We start from the raw sequence: 19,936 nt of genomic DNA on the forward strand, positions 1-19,936 counted from the left end.
ATCGATACCATGAAAGTTCAGAGACCTGATTCCCAAACAAGAGCGATGAACTAGAAAAAATGAATATGTGGGTAGTTTATTTATCCAAGGGGCCCTGTATGAGGGTGTGTAAGCTATTTATAGCTTAGCATCGCCAGGTGACACCTGGGGCAGATGCTCGTCTCGATAAGTAATAAGATTTATCTTTATCCGATGATAAAGGAGTTTTGTTTTTTGTTCTTGAGATTTGAAACATCTGGTTACCTAGTTGAGTAGGTACCTGAAAACAGAGCACCTTCCGAGATTATTTTATATAGGTGTAATTACAAAATTATCGAGAATACAGTATTTGTTTTTTTTTTCTATGTAACAATTTCCCAACAAATAAAAAAAAATAGGTATCCAGCTGGGCACGCCTAATCTCTACAGATAGCTATTTAGTTTTGTATGTCAGTTTTTTACAGACAGAAATCTCTTAAAATATTTACATTCGGGACTTTTTTATGTTTAACAATTACTTAACTTAAATCACTAGTTTTGAGAGAACTACAAGTTTTGATATAAGCGCCATCTACCGCTTTGAAACGTAACTTCAATGGCCTCTAGAATCCCTGTCTCGTTCCGCTTGATGTAGCTTCAAGCGTGTTTGTATTCCACATCGTGTTTTATAGAGAGTCTTAAAAGTTCAGCGTGAGCTGAATAGATGGCGCTGTTTATTATAAGATGCGTATTTTGAATTTACTTTCGCGGAAATTAACACATTCAGATACATACTCGTTTTTGAAATTAAAATTCATTTCCGCTTTTCTTACCTGAACCACTTGAATATTTTTAGATATTTAATGAATTGTTTTTCTTTTGTTTCAGATCGCCCTGAACAACGAACGAATAATTCCTCCAAAATTAGTCAGATCAAGTTCCTAGTAGATTAGTCTAGTATAAAATGTACAATTCCAATGAGTTTCTGCATAGCGCTGGCGTTAGCCGGCACATGCAAGCGACTGGTGAGACCCCGTCGCAAAAGACGAGCATGAAACGGCGATCATGCGAAGTCCCCTTAGGCGATATATCATCTAACAATTTTAAAGTCTCGTTAGGGGACCTAAGTTCTAGTGAAGGACCTAGTTACGACTGTAGGTCCCTCCGTTCGGTAAAATCCGAAGATGCCCGATCGGTTCGGAGCTACCGACCAATAGATAGCCGTAGTGTCAAGAATTTTAGGTCCTCATTAGCTGATATTTCTGCGTACTCCTTGTCGAGACCTCCAAGCTATGATCAGCTGTCGCGTAGGTCTTTAGTTGAGGGTCCAGAAGGTCAGGGTATCACGTCCAGCATCGAAGGCGTGCTGTGGTCTGATGAAGAGGAAACGGAGTACTTCTACCATGAGAATATCACTTCGGCTTGGAATCAAGGTAAGTGACAAAAACTCATGTTTTAATGTGATAGAACTGTTTATTCAATAGCTCTATCAATGTGATATGCATAAACTGAATGAGCATAATTAGATACAAGTAGTAGTATGCATAACAAGTTAGAGGTAAACAAATGAATGTAAACTTCACTACTAAATTCATTGATTAGTTTTTGGAAATAATCAGTCATAGTTAGGTACATAGGAAGTTCATTGTTTCAATTTACTTATCAGCGGCACTTGGCGAAAACAGACAAAGACTGATGAAACTCTGCCTTTTTCTTTCATCACATAATTAATGATTTCCCAACATCCAATACAACAAAAGCAGTTGAACCAAAAATCAATACTAATGCACAAAGTAATTTCGTACAGACAGACAACCATAAGGAAATGTACCTAAAAATAACCAAAGCAACCGCGGACCATACCTTGAAGTTCGTTGACCGGTCGAGTTCGGTGATCAATGTTCAACATTACCATAATTACGGGCTCTGTAATGCATCGTGTAATACTGTATCGATATCAGTAAACATTTGATTTGAATCGTGGAAGAGGAGTTTCTTGATATGTACTACTGGTCTTTCTTAGCTAGATTGAAAACGTAATTCATTTGTAAGACTTTGACAAGACCATGCTAGATAAATGGATACGTCCATTAGTAAAATGAGGTAAAGAGTCGGTGACAAACTTTCACGCATAGTACCCACTGAGGGATCATTATTTAAGACAATCCCAGTCACGGTAGGTACTTAAATACAATATCTATGATATTTAAAGTACATCTCGTATAGTCTGAAGATTTTTGTGACCGTTCAATTGGAGCTTAAGCCTTAATTTATTTCTAAATTTATTTCAAAATTTATTTCTTACTCAATAAGTCGCCTGCTTTTTACCACTAAGTAACGGATGCAGCCACCATAATTTAAAAGAAAGGGCATCCTTTTTCCATTGAAAATGATTATGGACAAGTAACACTAGTTTTTATTTTTGGAATCCTGATGATACTTTCTGTTGAACTTCCGACCACATCGCAATCGATGGTTCACCACATTAATTTTTAAGGGTAACAGTATTATGGAAGTAAGAGATATTGCTTGCATTGGAGAAATGAAATTTTATGAAGGGTTAGGCTAAAATCATCAGGTAAAATTGTCTACAATACAACGGTCAAGGGACAACATGCCGATCTAATTTTTGTCTGAGCATAGATATCGATGGATGCTGGCCAATTTTTTTCTGTTCTTTTGGAAAACTAGAGGCTAAACATAACATAGTAGTTGACTTCCTATGGCTTAGATAATGATGATAATGAATAGCAGATAATTATCCATGTTTGTCCTCTCAAGCCATCTGAACATCTATCACAAATCAGACAAAGACTCATCTCAAAACCAACTGACTAAAAGTATAATATCGATCAACTATCAAACCATCCATCAATAAACATCAAAAAAATACCTTTAACCTTGTTCCAAAAACATTTTAAAAATAATAACGAGGATGACCAAAATACGGGTTCCCACCAAACACGTCTGATGCCTCCTGACGTTTCTGGCTATCATTTTATGATTTTGCATGGTGTTTTTACCAAATTATACCGGTGTTCACGTTTTCGGGTCTTCCGAATGAAGCGAAAATATCTCTCGGCATATAAGTGGGACCGATTATAAGAACCTGTTTGACTCTGTTTTGTTTATTTATCTTAAAGTTAAGTAGTTCGTGGGTTGTCAGGATTTAGGAGCTGGATTGTTAAAAGTGTGCTTTATTGCCAAATAACTTTGCTGATCTAAAGTCCTGTGACGTCATGCGCAATGCGTTTTGTTATTAGATTTTGAGTACGATGTGGTTAATAATAGTTAACTTCAGACCAAGATATCTTAACCTAAACAATGTTTGGGTGTTGTAAAATACCTCGGGATAGCCACCCACACACATAATAAAGCCTTGAATCCTCTAATTGAAACTATAACTACTCAACAAAGCAAGAAGAAAACAACAATCGATTAAAGTTTAAACGATTAATCCGAGAACCCATTAACATGCAGGATATCGATTAACTGAATCGGAAGATTTTTAACCCTTTGAACTCTTTATCTTAATAACATCATACACAGATTCAGATAAGATGATCCATATTTTACGAAAATCTGTTTCGAGAAAACGTATTGTATGTAACATGGGTCATTAGCAAGATTTTATGAATCGAGATAAAATCTATCGGATACTCTTAAACGACAATAATTAGATGCTTTAATGGTTTCCTGGATCATCAACTTATTCCGTTAAAGTATTACCTATACTTATATCACAAATATAGCTTGTCCTCTTTAATATTTGTAGGAGATCAATTTATTGAATGCATTAGATTTTTTCTTCTTTATACAGTGTATTCTCTCTATGGTTTTTACTGACTATGTCAGGAGGATTAAATTTTTGGGTGCTTTTTGGAACAAATTGAAATGTTTAACAATGATCATTCTTTTGTAAATTTTATACACTTCTTAATTTTTTTTTCTACTGTTTCTATTCTGGTAGGAAAATGAAGGTGACCAATTAAAATGTTTTACTCAAATATCATCCAATACCGGCGAAAACATTGAAATACAATAAGCTTCACAATATGTTACTGCCTAAAATAACAATCGATGTTACTTCTCCTAAGTCACAAAGTGAAACAAAAAAATATCGAATACATAGAAAACCTGCTACCTACAGATAGCCTTTTGAAATCACATATAGAGCTCTATAAACTACTACCGGCTTCCTGCAGATTGTATCTTGATAGATGAACGGAGTCGCGGGACAAGCACTAATTGAGGACCTAGTAATGAGACTGCTCCAAGTCAACTTTCTTGTTCGAATGAGTTTTTATCAGTGCGATAGTTATGTCATTTTGTAGTTCAAGTTTTGTGACAGGAATGTTTGTATTTTATGAGAAAATTACTCTTCGAAATATGCAGCTTACAGCTCTAAAAAAATTACCTCAAATAAAGTAAGTAGTCTTGCGATTTAAAACCTGTAACTCGTACTTGTGGTTTTCAGTTCCATCATTCTCGCCTTTAAATTGAATTTAGGCTTAAATTAAAAGGGTTATTTTGTAACTCGGTAAATACAATATCTACGTTACTGTGAGTGACTTACATACAAACAGCAAAATGGGGGTATCATATTCTTACTGACTAAAACCAACAGCAAGCCATTTATGTACCAGGGCCGCGGTTTCAAACAATCCCGCAGTCCAGCGAAAGACCTTAAGTTACAATTTCTCCTTCAAAAACTAGTCCAATGCTCATAACAAGCTACATCAAGGCAATAAGCCTACATCAATCCAAGCTAATTTCTAACAGAAAGAAATCAAACCACATAAAGTACAACTAACCACGGGTGGTCTCAATAAATTTCTTATAAAAAGTCGCTCTATAAGTAATAGGGTACTAAAAACTAGCATATGAATTAACTGCGTAGTACAAGTTAAACGCACTAGACTTGGTAGAACGTAGAAAAAGTAATAGCTGGATGGCCGCTACCATTTGCTCGTAAAGGACTTTATGAGTGGTAAAATAAAGCGTGAACTTCAAAATGGAGATAATGTTTTATATTAAGTAGACATAAAATTGCATAGTAACTAATACTTTTAAGTTATAGACGCACAGTTCCATCGATTGCGGTCAATCCTCGCAAATGTGATCGGTTATCGTCTCAAGCTCCTGCGCGTTTCGGAAGGCACGTTTCATTGGTGGGTTCCGGTTCTTATTTGAATATCTATCTTTAACAATCGTCACAAACGTCGAACATCTGTATCAAAGAACAGCCTGGAAGACTGACAACTAATTTTACCAGGGGGTATCACGTTGCCCAGACAACTGGATTCAGTAATAATGGAAGCCGACCCCAACATAGTTCAGAAAAGGCTAGGCAGATGATGAGTACTGAACATCTAGTAATCTCACAACCAATAGAGATCTAATTGGCGCAAGAGAGTGAGTCGCAGCTTGACAGATAAATCGGAATTAATGAGACCATTGGTAGTTAATTGAACGTTGTTCGGTCCACCAGTTGCTTGAGAAAATTGTACTGTAATTGTGTTTGACGTTAATAAGGAAAGTGGCTGGTTAAAGGGAAATGGGAGAAAAGCTTATGAGGTTGTTTTTTCGTCATTAGCTTAGATTTTTCCTACTAAACTTATGTTGGCTTACTTAGCCTGCGGTTGAGTATTTAATTATTGTTAAACCGACTTTCCATACAGGAGAAAGTCAGATGTTTATATTTTTGTATTAGCTGTGTTGGCGATACTCAGGTGGTAGAAATAAAATAGCGGACTGTATTCTATGGTAGGTTCGTATATTGGATTGTAAGAACGCGCGCCTATGGTCCGTGTCATATGTGAGACTGGTGGTGGTGCGTTGCTGCGTGGGCGACGGCTACTCGCGGCTACTCGCGATCCTCGCACGGTCGTCGCGGTGGCCCACGGTGCGATGATGTGTGCGTTGTTTGTCACCAACATACCCCGGGTTGAAGTAGACAGGAAGGCTGCTGGTTCAACAACCAGTTTCTGGAAGGGGACAAATGTTATTAAACGCCCTTCGAATGATGGTTCCTCCTTTGATCCTTATATCGGCGACTCGAGCGACTTGATCCTGAGTTCCTGGGAAAACGGCCACACAGCGACCCAAGGCCCAACGTAGGGGAGGAAGCGCTTTATCCTTTATAAGGACTAAAGAACCCAATTTGAGTTCGCTTGATGCAGTAGGCCACTTTGTCTTTTGCTGTAGAGTGGTAACATACTCGTTGGAGAATCGTTTCCAAAAATGTTGCTTGACGAACTCGATTCGTTTGTACCGTTCAAGACTTGTTATCCTTTCTGTCAACTGTGGATGTGGAACGGACACAAGTGATCGTCCTATTAGGAAGTGTGCGGGTGTTAAAGGTGTGAAGTCTGTAGGATCAGAGTTTAAGGCAGTTATAGGACGTGAATTTAGAATGGCTTCCACCTGAGTCAGACAAGTGTGCATTTCTTCATACGTGAAATGCGTAAGTTGGAGAAGCCTACGAAGATGATATTTTGTGGAACGGACTGCAGATTCAGCCATACCGTTGAAATGGGGTGTGTAGCTCGGAATGAAGAGGAACTCTATTCCCTCTTGAGCGACTGCGGAACTGATTTGGGAACTTGAGTCCTGTAAGAAACGGTGTAACTCGTTACATGTACCTACAAAATTTGTCCCGTTGTCTGAGGTTATACTTTGAGGCTTTCCCCGACGAGCCACAAACCGATTTAAAGCGGCCATGTATCCCTCTTTAGTCAAATCTGTGACGAGTTCCAAGTGCACGGCCCTTGTAGCTAAGCAGACAAAAATGGACAAGTAAGATTTTATCAGTTGGCAACCTCGACCTTTACGGTTGGCTATCATGATCGGGCCAGCATAATCCACAGAACAATGTAAAAAGGGAAATTCCAGTTTAGTTCTGGATTCAGGTAACTGTCCCATAATGGGCTGGACATTGGTGGCTTTAAATCTGAAACATTTTATGCAACTTCTTGTTATAAATTTAGACAGATTCCTTCCTCCCAAAGGCCAATAAGTTTGACGAATACTAGACAGCAATAACTGAGGTCCAGCATGTAGAAGTTTCAAGTGATGCATGTGAAATATAATTTTTGTTAAATGATGTTTTCCACATAATAAAATGGGGTGTTTTGTGTCATAGCTATAAGGTGAGTTATCAAGTCTACCGCCTACTCTCATGATATTATTTGAATCGATGAATGGGGTCAATGATATTAATTTATTTTTCTTCGACAATGAATGACCCGATTTTAAGATAAGATATTCATTAGGGAACATTTCTAACTGAGCAATATGTATAATAAAATTAAATGACCGCTGCAATTCTTCACAAGAAAGATGATCGCGAAATCTGTTTGTTTTAGTTTTACAGTTATGAATAAATCTGTATATATAGGCTATAACTCTTTGTAAACGTGTAAATTGTGAATATTTAAGTATAAGTTTTGTAAATAGTTTATTATCATCGTCGTTTTTGTTAACGTTGTTATTTATAATAAGACAAGGTTGGAGATCCGGTAGGTCACGTTTCTGGGTCTCATTAGGCATTTGTGGCCAACTATGCTCTGATTTGAGTAGAAACGACGGGCCCGACCACCACAACGAGGCGTCGCTGATCACATCAGCCCTCACCCCGCGAGAAACGAGATCTGCCGGGTTTTCCTTGGACGGCACGTAGCTCCACGTGTGACCACTAGTGCTTTCCTTGATTTCATTAACACGATTACGTACAAATTGATTAAGTTGAACTGAAGGGGTGGACAACCACCCTAACACGATCGTGGAATCGCACCAAAAGCGACACATGGTTATGTTTAACTTAAGTGAGGTTTGCACCTTTGTACACAGTCTTGCACCTAATAACGCCCCACATAGCTCAAGACGTGGGATAGTTGTGGGTTTAATTGGCGCAATCTTGTTTTTTGATACTAAGAGCTGAACACGCACAATCCCTGAGTTACACACAGACCTGATATAGACGCATGCACCATACGCACTTTGCGAAGCATCTGTGAATACATGGATTTCAATGTTTACACAAAGATCACTAAGAATCCAACGAGGTATTTGTAACTTATTAAGACAGGGTAATGTGTTAGCAAAAGAAGACCAGAGCTGTAATATATCTGACGGCACTTCTTCGTCCCAAGAGCATTTATTGACCCATAATTTTTGCATAATTAACTTGGCTTCGACAACGCATGGCCCAACAAGGCCTAATGGGTCGAATATTTGGCTTATAACTGAAAGTATATGGCGCTTGGTAACCTTCTCATGAAGTTCAATATTAATTGAAAAAGATAAGGTATCCTGCTGACAAAGCCAGTACAAACCTAACGTTTTTGATGTTGTGTTTAAGTTGTTTTCTGATAGATCTAAAACTGTATTTGAATCGATAACTTGACCTAAAAATAGCTCTTTAATAACTAATGTGTTATTCGATTTCCACTTGCGAATATTAAATTTTGCCGAGTTTAAGGTGGCTGTTATTCCTTTACATAAATCTATCGCCTCGCTTACAGTACTGGCCCCACTTAACAAATCGTCACAATAAAAATCGTGAGCTATACTATATTTGACGCTATTATCGCTGACTGTGGATGCCAGGCTACTCAGACACTTTGTCGCAAGGTATGGCGCTGAAGCGGTTCCTTGACAAACTGTATTTAGTGTATAAGTCTTTAAACGATGCGATGGATCAAACCTAAATACAATTTGCTGTAAGGAGCGTTGACTAGGAACAACATTGATAGATCTAAACATTTTTTCAACGTCTGCCGATACTACAATTTTATGTTGGCGGAATCTGAGGAGAATCGATAAAAGATCGTCTTGGACTGTAGGACCGACCATCTGAATTTCATTGAAGGAAATTCCTGAAGTGGTGACGGCAGAAGCGTCGAAGACGGTACGCAACTTTGTCGTCGTGCTTGACTCCCGAAGTACGCCATGATGAGGAAGGTAGTAGTTGACATTGTCACTGTATGGAAAAAGAACTTTATTTTCAGTCATGTGGCCTAATTGCTCGTATTCCTTCATGAAGCTCAAATATTTCTCCTTGAATATTGGTTCTCGTTCAAATTTTCGTTCCAGCGATAAAAACCGTCGCTTCGCCATCTCAAAGGAATCGCCTAAGACCTGCGGATCTTGCTTGAGAGGAATGGTGACGACAAAGCGACCATCGTTATTTCGAGAAGTGTTAACGGTAAAACTCTTCTCACACGCACGTTCCTCCGCGGATTGAGAATGCTCAAGAGAAACACTATCTACTTCCCAAAAACGAGTGAGATCAATATCAAGTTGACCTTGAGTAAGAAGACATTGACTGAACGTATCTTTCGGACTCGAGATGTGACCAGTGACTATCCATCCTAGCTCGAACTACGTAAAATAGGTTGATGCTTGCCTAGGCTAATCCTTTTGTTACCTAGAATATCCCAGAAGATATCCGCCCCGATAAGAATATCGACCTTAGAAGGTATATTATAAGTGGGGTCAGATAAACATAAGCCAGCAGGTATTTGAATATGTCGTGTGTCAATGTATGTGATTGGTACTGCTGTGGTGACGTTGGTAAACACATAACAATCAATGTTAGTCCTATAGCTAGTATTCATTGACTCAATTGTGAGGTTGCAAGACTGTGTACTATGGGAAACATGATTATTAAAACCTGATACCGTGGAGCTCACGTTCCGCCTCGGCAAACCCAGCTTACTGCAGAAAGCTTCGGAAACGATATTTATTCCACTACCGTTGTCCAAGATCACCCTGGCGGTGTGTTTGTTGCCCTTGCCGTCAACCACCTTCACCAACGCTGTGGAAAGGAAAACACGCATCGGAGTAGTAACCGGTAGGACATCAGATGTCAATACAATGTCTTTTGAAGATGTAGATAACGAATCACGAGAAGCAGATTGCTCAGATTTTTCTAAGTGTAAAGAGTGTTGTGCTTTTCATTGCAATACTTGCAGTGTGATAAAAACATTTCTTGGGTACGTGACCGAAGCGCAAACAGTTTAAGCACACCTTAAACTCTTTTACTTTGAAATCCGAGATTCTACAGGAAGACTTCTAAACGATTCGCAATTGAACAGCTGATGTGAGTCATCGTCACACAATGGACATGATTTACGTTTATAAATTTTATTGTTATTAGTGCTACTATTATTATTTATTACTAAACTTTTGCTTTTACGGGTTCTAATTTTAATTTATTATTTTTATTATTCTCTTCTAAAGTTTCTAAGATGTTGGCTCTTTGACTTAAAAATGTTATGAACTGCGATAGGGTTGGGGAGGAACTCAATGTATTTCTATGTTCTTCCCACTCTCGACCCGTCACACTATCAAGTTTGGTTGCCATCATATAAATTATAATTGTGTCCCAGATCGGTTCATTCAATGATGCGAGAGCCCTAATGTTTTTGTTAGTTACATCAATAAGATTTTGAATCGACTTACTTGATTCTGACCGAATGGGTTCTATGTTAAACAAAGCCTGTAAATGATTATTCACTAGTAAGCGGTTATTATCAAAACGTTCACATAATAACTCCCATGCAATTTTATAGTTGTCACTTTTAAAGTCGATGTTTTTAATAATCAGAGCAGCATTTCCTTGAAGAGAAGCCCGTAAATAATGGAATTTATTAATGTTATCTATGCAATCACTGTTGTGTATGAGAGAGAGGAATGTGTCTTTAAATTCGAGCCAGTCTTGATAGCCACCGCTGAAATGTGGTAAGTCAATTTTAGGTAGCCTAACCAAATTTCTCACTCGCCCACCTGATTCTGCGTCGCTGAACTCCGCCACAGATTCACTGGCCTTCTCCCCGGCAGCAAGTAGTTTCTTGGCTCGGGCCACAAGCGTATAGTAGTCGTTGTCAAACTGCACACGCTCCGCAGGAACCTCATCGACTGGTGGCTCGTCAGATAAGACCTCGATCTCAGTCTGTAAACTGTCGAATTCCTCGTATAAGGGCTCAATTTTTCGTAAACGGCACTGTAAATCTATGATTTGTAACTCCGTTAAGGATTTAGAAGTTTCAATTAATTTAAGATGGTTGGCAAAAATAGTAAGCTTAGATTTTATAGCTGAGCGTTTTCTAATTATAGTTATAAGTTCAGACATGATAACAAAGTAAAACTCAACTCGATACTGGCAACAGCTGATTTAAACTAACGAGCTACTTGATGCACCGTTGTCACGATATTATTATGCAAGCAAAAAAATAAACTCGTTTGCTAGGCTTAATGACTATGCATTTCGATTTGAAGTAAACAAGATGATTCATACAACAAGCATTCAACGCTTGAGTTTTACGACTATGGGTAATTAGCACACAAAGCCCCGAACAAAGAAATTGACGATGTAATAAACAGCTAAATATTATTATAGATAGCAAACGCATGTAATATTTAATGAATAGTAACGAATGAAGAATGCACAAAGCACTGACTCAAGTTTTAGCAAAAATGGTAACAATGAAATTGAGAAAGGAGAATAAGAATTCTAATAGAATTGAGAAGATGGAATAAGAGAAATAAATAGGAACGAACTCACAAGATGTCTTATCCTTTGTTCACAGTGACTTGACGGTTTATTCGTCCTTTAAATATCCTTCCTTGACCTTCTCCAAAGTCGTCGCGTATTGGCCGGCGCGTGCGACTAGTAGTGCTTGATTTCTTGACACGGAATATTCTCCAAAAAAGCCTCAAGACGTCCTTAAAATCCTTCTTCACGGAGAGAGGACCACTTTTGTTGGCGATACTCAGGTGGTAGAAATAAAATAGCGGACTGTATTCTATGGTAGGTTCGTATATTGGATTGTAAGAACGCGCGCCTATGGTCCGTGTCATATGTGAGACTGGTGGTGGTGCGTTGCTGCGTGGGCGACGGCTACTCGCGGCGCCTCGTCCCCCGATCCCCGCACGGTCGTCGCGGTGGCCCACGGTGCGATGATGTGTGCGTTGTTTGTCACCAACAAGCTGTTACTCGCGGTTTTACCTCCAAAAAGTAGATGTACATTATATAATAAGATATATAGGTAACTTTAAAAATAAAATCCATTCAGAGGGCTGAAGCGTTCTTACTTCTTCAACTTGAGCATTTATAATTAATATTCAAGCAAAAATAAGCTTCCATAAGTACAGCACATACAATAAATGCTATATAGACACTTCTAAATTTTACTACGTATTTCAGAACCTGGAAGTCAGAAGGCCACCCATATTTTGACAATGGTTACCACAATATTTTTCCACTTTACAAAAAGGTCAAAAACAATTAATCTGCCAATCATTTCCGCCAAAACAAATGATTCCTTATCTTTGTTTTAAAGTTGATTAATGATAGTGCTAAGTGAGATTAATTTGGCCAATCCTTAATTAACGAGCTAGCCAAATAAGGTGCTGTAATTGCATCAAACAGAAGGTCTCTATATTCGAAGTATTTTGCAAATATTGAGCACAATAATTAATCTATGTAGCTAGGTATCAACCAATTGACTGCTGTTTATTCTTGAATTTTAAAAGAGTAATTCAGAAATTCTTCTTTTTTTTGCTGGAAAGATTTGACATATTATTTGTTTATACCGAAGGTCATCATCATCACCTGCCTAGTCTTTTCCCAACTGTGATGATCCGGATAGACTGGCAGCCGACCCCATCATAGTTGGGAAAGATGCCGCTGAGTACCAGTGTTTTATAAGGAACGATTGCCTATCTAACCTCCTTAACCCTGTAATTCGGGCATACCGAATTACGTAGAATACACTGAACTTGTATGTTTGATATTAGATTATATCATTTAGCTAACTATTTATACTGATACCATTTAAATAAACTTGAAAATAAACAATCATGAGTTTTCAAAATGCGCATGGATTTCAAGTAAAACAAAAATTCAACTGCGAAACACCACGCAGCTCAGTAAAATTCATAACTTTAAAACGCAACTTAAATTCGTTTTCATATTTACAACACATAATTTGGGATTCCATTTAAAGTGTTAATTAAGCTCGAAAGATATCTTGAAAACGTTGTAATAAACTACATTTTGCAATAGACTCTGGCAAGATAAAGATTGAACAAACTGTAATCCGATATTGGTTGACCAAAATAAGAAAACATGAAGTGAGATGTGTATCTGGATGTTGGTACTAACGTGTGCTTAATCTTATTTATGCAGTGCTGACATTGTATCCTGCCTATAAAAAAGTCTTGAAGCAAATGGTACCTATATCATACAATAAAAGTTTCGAAAACATTTTACATCGATCAAAGCTGGACACACTTTTTTCTCCTTTGATGAAAAGGTTAAGTGTCAAAGTTTTCGTAGTGAAAAGATAATACCTGTGTTATTAACTTGTGTAAAAACTAAGCCTTCATAAAAGCTGATTACTACTTGAAAATGAGTTCAAAAACCAAACTCAAAAACGTGTATTGAAATTAGGCTGACAGATTAGCACTTTTCGAACTTCAAAACCAAAAGACAGCTTCCAAAACGCCCACCTTTCACACTTCGTATGTGTTTTTGCTAAGAAGAAGAAGGGGCGCTACAAACTCCCCAGCAACTATCTCTCTAGTGCTATATTAATAAAAAAATCTGTTTTATTTTCCAAAAAAAACGTACTGCAATATTTTCTTCTACTCAATGAAAAGTTTACTCAAATCGCAATTTACCACGCAAGAACTTTCGACATAAACGCAAAACAAATTAATCTGATCTACATAACCACAGGCTTTCACATACTAAAATCAAAACTTAATATTCCAGAAAGTATTTACTTGATCATGCATCCAGTTATTATAAGCACACACGGCACTATATATGCAAATTAGGAGAAAATGATGCAGCTAATACTAGGACTTACCCTTTGATTAAGTGCACTAGCGGTAACCGTGGCAACCTGAATAAGGTTACATTAGTTTTGCTTATCTTCAGAGCCTCATTGACCTAGTGGGCGCGGCTTCAAATGTTAGGTTCTATTGATAAGACACGTTGCGTTCGATGGAAATTGCAAAAGATGCCAGATAGACAAAAGTGACGATGGCAACCGTAATTTCATAAAAACAAATTCGAGTGCACCAAAATTGAAGTTGTTTTGGCACTGTACTACACCGATCTAGAGAATCCCTTAAAAAACTGTGTATTTTAGATACATATTTACCGTAGTACACAAAAACATTCAAATCCATCGTTATTCTTTGATTTTTATTTAACAAAGTGAAGGGCCAGAAGCGGACACACTATTCATTGCCTGCTTACTTATGCAGCTTTTAGCTTCCAAATTTTTCAACAAACTTAAACTCTTCAAAGATTTACCTTTCAATACCGTCACAAATGGCTTCTAGCCGATGCTAACTCAAAATAATAGATGCTCTTGAGCAACTTTCCGGCAGGTTTCCTCACTCAAACAAAACCGTTCTCCAAGAGTTTACCATATGAAAACCTCTTTACATCAACGGCGTTTGCAATATAATATTAGCATACGCCAAAGCTGATAAAGCCACTGAGGAAAGAATGTTAACAGATATGCCATAAGGAAGGTAGGTCAGGCGCCTTCTTGTAGGTCAAGTGGGCGTGATCTAACTAGAACTAACGAAGGGTTCGGGCTCCTTGTCAAATCAAGATCAATCTGTCAAAATTTTATGATTTTATTTTGACAATAATGTTCGTGCTGTGAGCTCCAAAAAATGGCATAGCCAGTAACGTTCCTCGTCCCTTGAACACCCACTTTTTGGCGAACTACTTTCTTAGAAGATTTTGCGCTATGACATCTCCGCTAGTCATTTTGTTCTCCATGGTTAAAACCAATCAAGATTTTCACTAGTCTCTTCGCTTTCAACGTGTACAGGTGTTGGTAGCTGTCAATTGGCTATTAGTGCTGAAATCTTTTGATATACGACGGTATAAAGATTTGAATTTCAAATTAGGTGTTCGACTGACAAAATGGTGGCTCAAAATGTTTGGCGTGAGATTTGTATGGGGGGTACCTGTATAAGAAGAAAACTACGGGTACCTATAGGTATTTTCGAAGGAAATTCACTTGAAAGTACCTATCAGTGAATTATTCAATTCAATTTATAAATTAAGTAATAGCGATGAGTAAAAATTAATCATTCAAGAATCCCATGCCTTTATGGAATGGTTGAACAACAATGCTATTAATTTCTCCTCATTTAGAAAAGTACTTTCATTTATACAAACCTACCTAAATAAAATATCACAAGTAGCGGAATATAAAGAGAGAGCCTTTTAAAAATTCTTATTTTTATAACATACTCAAATATTTAACAAACTAATTTATTTTATCACAATTAGCTTTACTTCAGTAATAAACCAATAAACCTTCGTACAATATAAAGCTAGAGTCGATCTCAGGCCGACGCCAGTAGCTTTCATGTCCGCTTTCCCAACAGCACTGCTATAAATAATAACATTCACACGGTACACGCATTTAAATAAATACGTATCAACTTTCCCGGGCACCACTAGTGTTTGGTTAGAATCGATTTTAAAATCGATTTGGAAATATGAAGGATAATTTAAATTTCAAATCAAGATGGTCATGTCTTACGAGGTGTTAAAGCTAGTGATATGAGAACTGGCAGACGTACTATCGATAGAAACTCTAAATCGATTTTTGGTGTGTGGAAATGTGCGATAATTTTTCCTTCTTTATCGTCTAGAAGTGAAGATTAACATGAAATTGCATTAGTTCAAGCTTCGCAATCTCAGAAGCGTATCTGAAAACTGGGTCGGGATAACAATAGGCACTAAAATATGTTGACTAATTTCTGCTTTCCCTAGTAAATCCCTCGTAATTTCGTAAGCGTTTGCGTAAACGAAATCCCTTGTAAATACAAGTTTTCTGTAAGACGCCATCAATACTCGCTTGTTTATACTTTAAATCGGATTAAACTGCTTTGCATTCGGCCTATATTTTCCCAACCCACTTCAAAGTTCTGCGCAACGGTTCCAATCAATCATCTCAACCATTGATAGCTCTATATAACAGTGTGCCATATCGAGTAAAATTGAAATCGACTTAATCGCCAACTAATCATCGATCACGAGTAACGAGTCTATCGATGCATTTTATCGATTATGACAGGATCGATTTATCACGACTTGCATCTTGTCCCTTTACTAGTATGTGCAGAAATTCACGGAGTAAGGAATGATGAGCGGAGATGCCATAGTGCAGGAAAGTCAGGTGCCTTCTAATAGTTCAAATTCGTACGGTAGGCATAACCAAAACGATCAGTAAAGTTAAGACTGAACTAACGAGGCATTCGGGTTCTTTTATTTCTTTAATTTTTTCTTTGATTTTTAGTACTACAAAAAAATATGGTCGTTTCTAAAGAAGTCGCATAAGGGCGAAAACAGTAACGTTCCTTGTCCCCGAACACTCGCATTTTGGAGCTCACCGCTTAGGCAATTTTCCATTATGGCACCTCCGCTAGTCATTTTGTTCTCTACGGTAGAAATTACAGAAGTACTCGCGTCCTGCTCTCACATGGAAACGCGTTTGATGACATTAGAAACATACTACATACATAGTTATGTTAGCGTCAAGTATTTATTAGTTGAAGTTATTTCTAATTGCTGCTAGACTTTATAGGAATGGGGAATTCGTAATTAAGTTTTCTTGCAGTTTATTTGCTAATTAATGTGGGGAATGGATAGTGTTGTTTGTTCCGTGTTTGAAATGAAGATGTACTTACTTTCTTTATGTCGCGTTAATTGTTCATTAAATTGTGCTCGGTAAAAAGGAAAGCAAGATAATTGTAAAATGTCGTAACGTTAGTGATGTAACATTATATTATTTGAACGAAAAGTCTTATATAGGTACGGAAATCATAGAACAATAACAATCATACTAGGTATTCATTTTCACATTCGAAAATAAATCGAAGAAAAGAAAACATACTTAATTTTTTTGATAGTGTTTTAATTACCTTCTTGTGAATTTATTGACTTGCAAATAAATATAAGCCATATTAAACTAACCAAAACTTAAAGAATTTCAATCATCCAAAAATACAACCTGAGCGCCATTAAATTAACGCACTTTGAGCAAAAAATACAATAATTTTTCAATTTATTACTTCGTGGACTCGCAAAAAATTTAATGAATTTATCCGAACCATGCCTCTGTGCAGGTCGACAAATTAACAAAGACATTAATATATCAAGAAATGAGACAGGGGGAAGCACAAAAAATGACTACCGTTATGCAAGACAAATAAGTTGATTCAATCTTAGTGACTGCAGTTAGGGTAAAGGGGACGGTTATGAGCATATTATAGTAACTTTATATTTTTCAATTTTAAATATTGATATTATTTGATAAATTGTACTATGTGATACAGTTACTTAATATTCATCATCATCATTATTTCAGAGATAGCATATTTACAACTGAACGTAGGCCTCCATAAGGTTCATATTTCAAAAAAATCCAGTAAGAAGTGGCCTGGATGCAGTTCTTTAGAGTACATAATAACCATTACTGTCTAATCAGTCAACTCCTCAATATTAAAAAGACAGCTGAGCTGTTTAACTAAGATTTTCTCAAGATAAATGCATTAAACATAAAATAACAGAATAATAAACAAAAGATCTTCAGCGAACACTAAACGACTATTCCGTAATGTCACAATACAAATGCATATCTATGCAAATTTTAACTGTAAGGTAAGACATACCCGTTGACAATAGACAAGAGTTTTTTTGCGAAACCTAACCAAACAATGGTTTTGCTTAACACATGCATGCATATGATTGTGCATAACTTCGCACATTGCTCATGAATTGAAAAGCTTAAGTTAAATGGGATAAGCAGTATTGAATCTTACGTAAATAGTCCTAACTCGTTAGTTATCGGCTCATGGTATAGATGGCACCACTCGTGCGGTTACTTTTAAATCGTTATTTCGTGAAAACCTGTTGCATACATTTTTCCGAGATAAATTTGTTCAGTGTTTTTTCAAAAAAACTGTATTAAAAATTAAAATAATCTTCAGAAAAAGTTATTTTAACATTTAATGCATTTTTCAATAACTTACATAGACTTTTATTAAAATGACATTAAAATTCACCAAGATAAAATCAAGCATGAAGAAAACAAAATAAAAAATACAGCTGCCTACAGGTGCACTTACCTTACGAAACCAAAAATAACCACAATTATAATCGGTCTCAAAGTTTAATCAACAGAACTTTCGCATTGCTTTCTCCCGCGAATCAATTACTTATCCCTTTACTTAATCTTAGAACGAATTCAAGTTATACATAAGTTACACTTTGATTAAGTATGGTTTTTAACTTACTTTTGATATAAATAATATTAATGTCGTGTTTAATCGGCTACCTGCTGGTAAATTAATGTAATGATTGTGTAATTATGAAGAAACAAAATACTTTTGATAATAACTTGTGCAATACTTTATTGTAAGTCATATCACATTTGAGAAATTTAAAATTCTGTAATGCCAAAACTATTGCTAAACAAGCTATTGAAGAAAACAGTTAACTTCGTCTATATCGAAACTAGCTTAACAATATTTGATAATGTGTAGACATAAAACAAAAATAACTAGATACTGAAAAGCATCGTAACAAAACACCGGCCATAGAAGGAAATCTCTCAGCAAACGAATACTTGTAAAAGCTCAAACTTTTCATCCATTTCCTTATTTCATACAGTTTAAATGTACTACACAAAACATTTAAGACTATTGCAACACCCATAGAAATTCATGTAACACATTAATTTGACAGTTCTTCTTTGTTTGTTCGTCTATTACTTGCAATAGGATTGCGCAAGACAATAACTGAACTAATATAATAAATGTGTACAGAGCGTGAATTGAATGAATTGTTTCACGCCTCTCATGTTAATTTATAAAGTTACTAGCCTCCATCCGCGGCTTCACCCGCATTGAATTCAGTTAAATCACATTTCCAAGAGAACTCTTCAAAAATCTAGGATAAAAACTATCCCATATTCTTTTTCAATGACAACTCTATCTCTGTACTAAATGTTACTAAAATCAGTTCAGTGGCTTACACGTGAAAGCGTAACAGACAGCCAGACAGAGTTACTTTCGAATTTATAATATTGTAGAGATTTTGTTTTGTTGGTACTGGACTAAGCTTACCTGCATACTAAAGACTAAATAGTTGACCGACTGTTGGCCCGATAGTTATAAAAAAAATATTATTTTAAGAAAGTTGTGAAAACAATCAAAGTTTTTAGTCGATACCGGTCAAATACCTGCAAGTTAACTTTCTCGATGCGTAAATTATCATACAGTTTTACCTAATTCTAGAACTGTTTATTTCATAAAGGCTGTCATCGGCACTTAGTCGTACTATAAACGCGCTCACTTGCGAAATAGTAAACGTCATTATCCGGAAAAATGAATGAACGTGCTATATTCTAATCATGTCATGTAGCATACGACTCTTTACTTCAGCCAGGTTATAATTACGTATCGAGCGTGTAAACGTACAAAACTCAGAATCAGCACTCTGATCGTTGTTACATATACATACATCTCCGTACTTATCAAGCGTCTGGTTACACTGTCGGCCAACTAAAAAGTCTGCTGTGTACTCTTAGATTTATTAAAGTCATTTAAAACATTTCATTTGAAGGAATATTATGGCATGTTTTTGTGTAAAGGAATAATACAGATCAGGAAATGAAACATTTGCCAATTTATTCCGTTAAGCATCAATACTCTGTTCTTTGAAGATTCAATTTATTATTCTGTGTAGGTAGTATTGATTTTACTCTGTAAATTGTTTAACTGTATGAAAGGTTAGTCAACGTGGACTGCCATTAATGGTGATCAGTTAGCTAGTTGAAATAAGGTCTATTTATTTATTTATTTTATTATGAATTCCAACAAGAAATACACACAACTACATACATAAAAATATACTAACACAACCATG

General features: G+C 36.6%; 2 protein-coding genes across 5 annotated transcripts in view; one reads left to right on the plus strand and one right to left on the minus strand.

Moving 5' to 3' along the window:
- The first annotated feature begins 860 nt into the window (after window positions 1-860).
- The window catches only part of LOC110371964 (protein TANC2), a 185,107-nt gene continuing 166,031 nt past the window's right edge, over window positions 861-19,936 (plus strand). For both annotated transcript variants that reach the window (XM_064035398.1, XM_021328452.3), the window contains exon 1: window positions 861-1,391. In XM_064035398.1, the coding sequence (XP_063891468.1) occupies window positions 923-1,391 (469 nt within the window). In that variant the 5' untranslated portion in view covers window positions 861-922. The remainder of the gene's footprint in view (window positions 1,392-19,936) is intronic.
- On the minus strand, window positions 5,905-11,947 carry LOC110369750 (uncharacterized). Of its 3 annotated transcripts, none has more exons than XM_064035591.1 (3): window positions 11,528-11,947; window positions 10,750-10,922; window positions 5,905-9,778 (listed from the first exon to the last, which is right to left on the minus strand). In XM_064035591.1, the coding sequence occupies exon 3, from the start codon at window positions 9,076-9,078 to the stop codon at window positions 5,932-5,934; it is 3,147 nt and encodes a 1,048-aa protein (XP_063891661.1). In that variant the 5' UTR covers window positions 9,079-9,778; window positions 10,750-10,922; window positions 11,528-11,947; the 3' UTR covers window positions 5,905-5,931. The 3 variants fall into 3 exon arrangements, with proteins under 3 accessions (XP_063891661.1, XP_063891660.1, XP_063891659.1); XM_064035590.1 differs by lacking the exon at window positions 11,528-11,947 and adding an exon at window positions 11,117-11,510; XM_064035589.1 differs by lacking the exon at window positions 11,528-11,947 and having other exon boundaries at window positions 10,750-11,077.

This window comes from Helicoverpa armigera, chromosome 7 (assembly GCF_030705265.1).
Source record: "Helicoverpa armigera isolate CAAS_96S chromosome 7, ASM3070526v1, whole genome shotgun sequence".
Classification (NCBI taxonomy): Eukaryota; Metazoa; Arthropoda; class Insecta; order Lepidoptera; family Noctuidae; genus Helicoverpa; species Helicoverpa armigera.

Coding starts and splice junctions, on each gene's coding strand:
- LOC110369750 (XM_064035591.1), bottom strand. CDS start 9,078: ATGGCGAAGCGACGGTTTTTATCGCTGGAACGAAAATTTGAACGAGAA.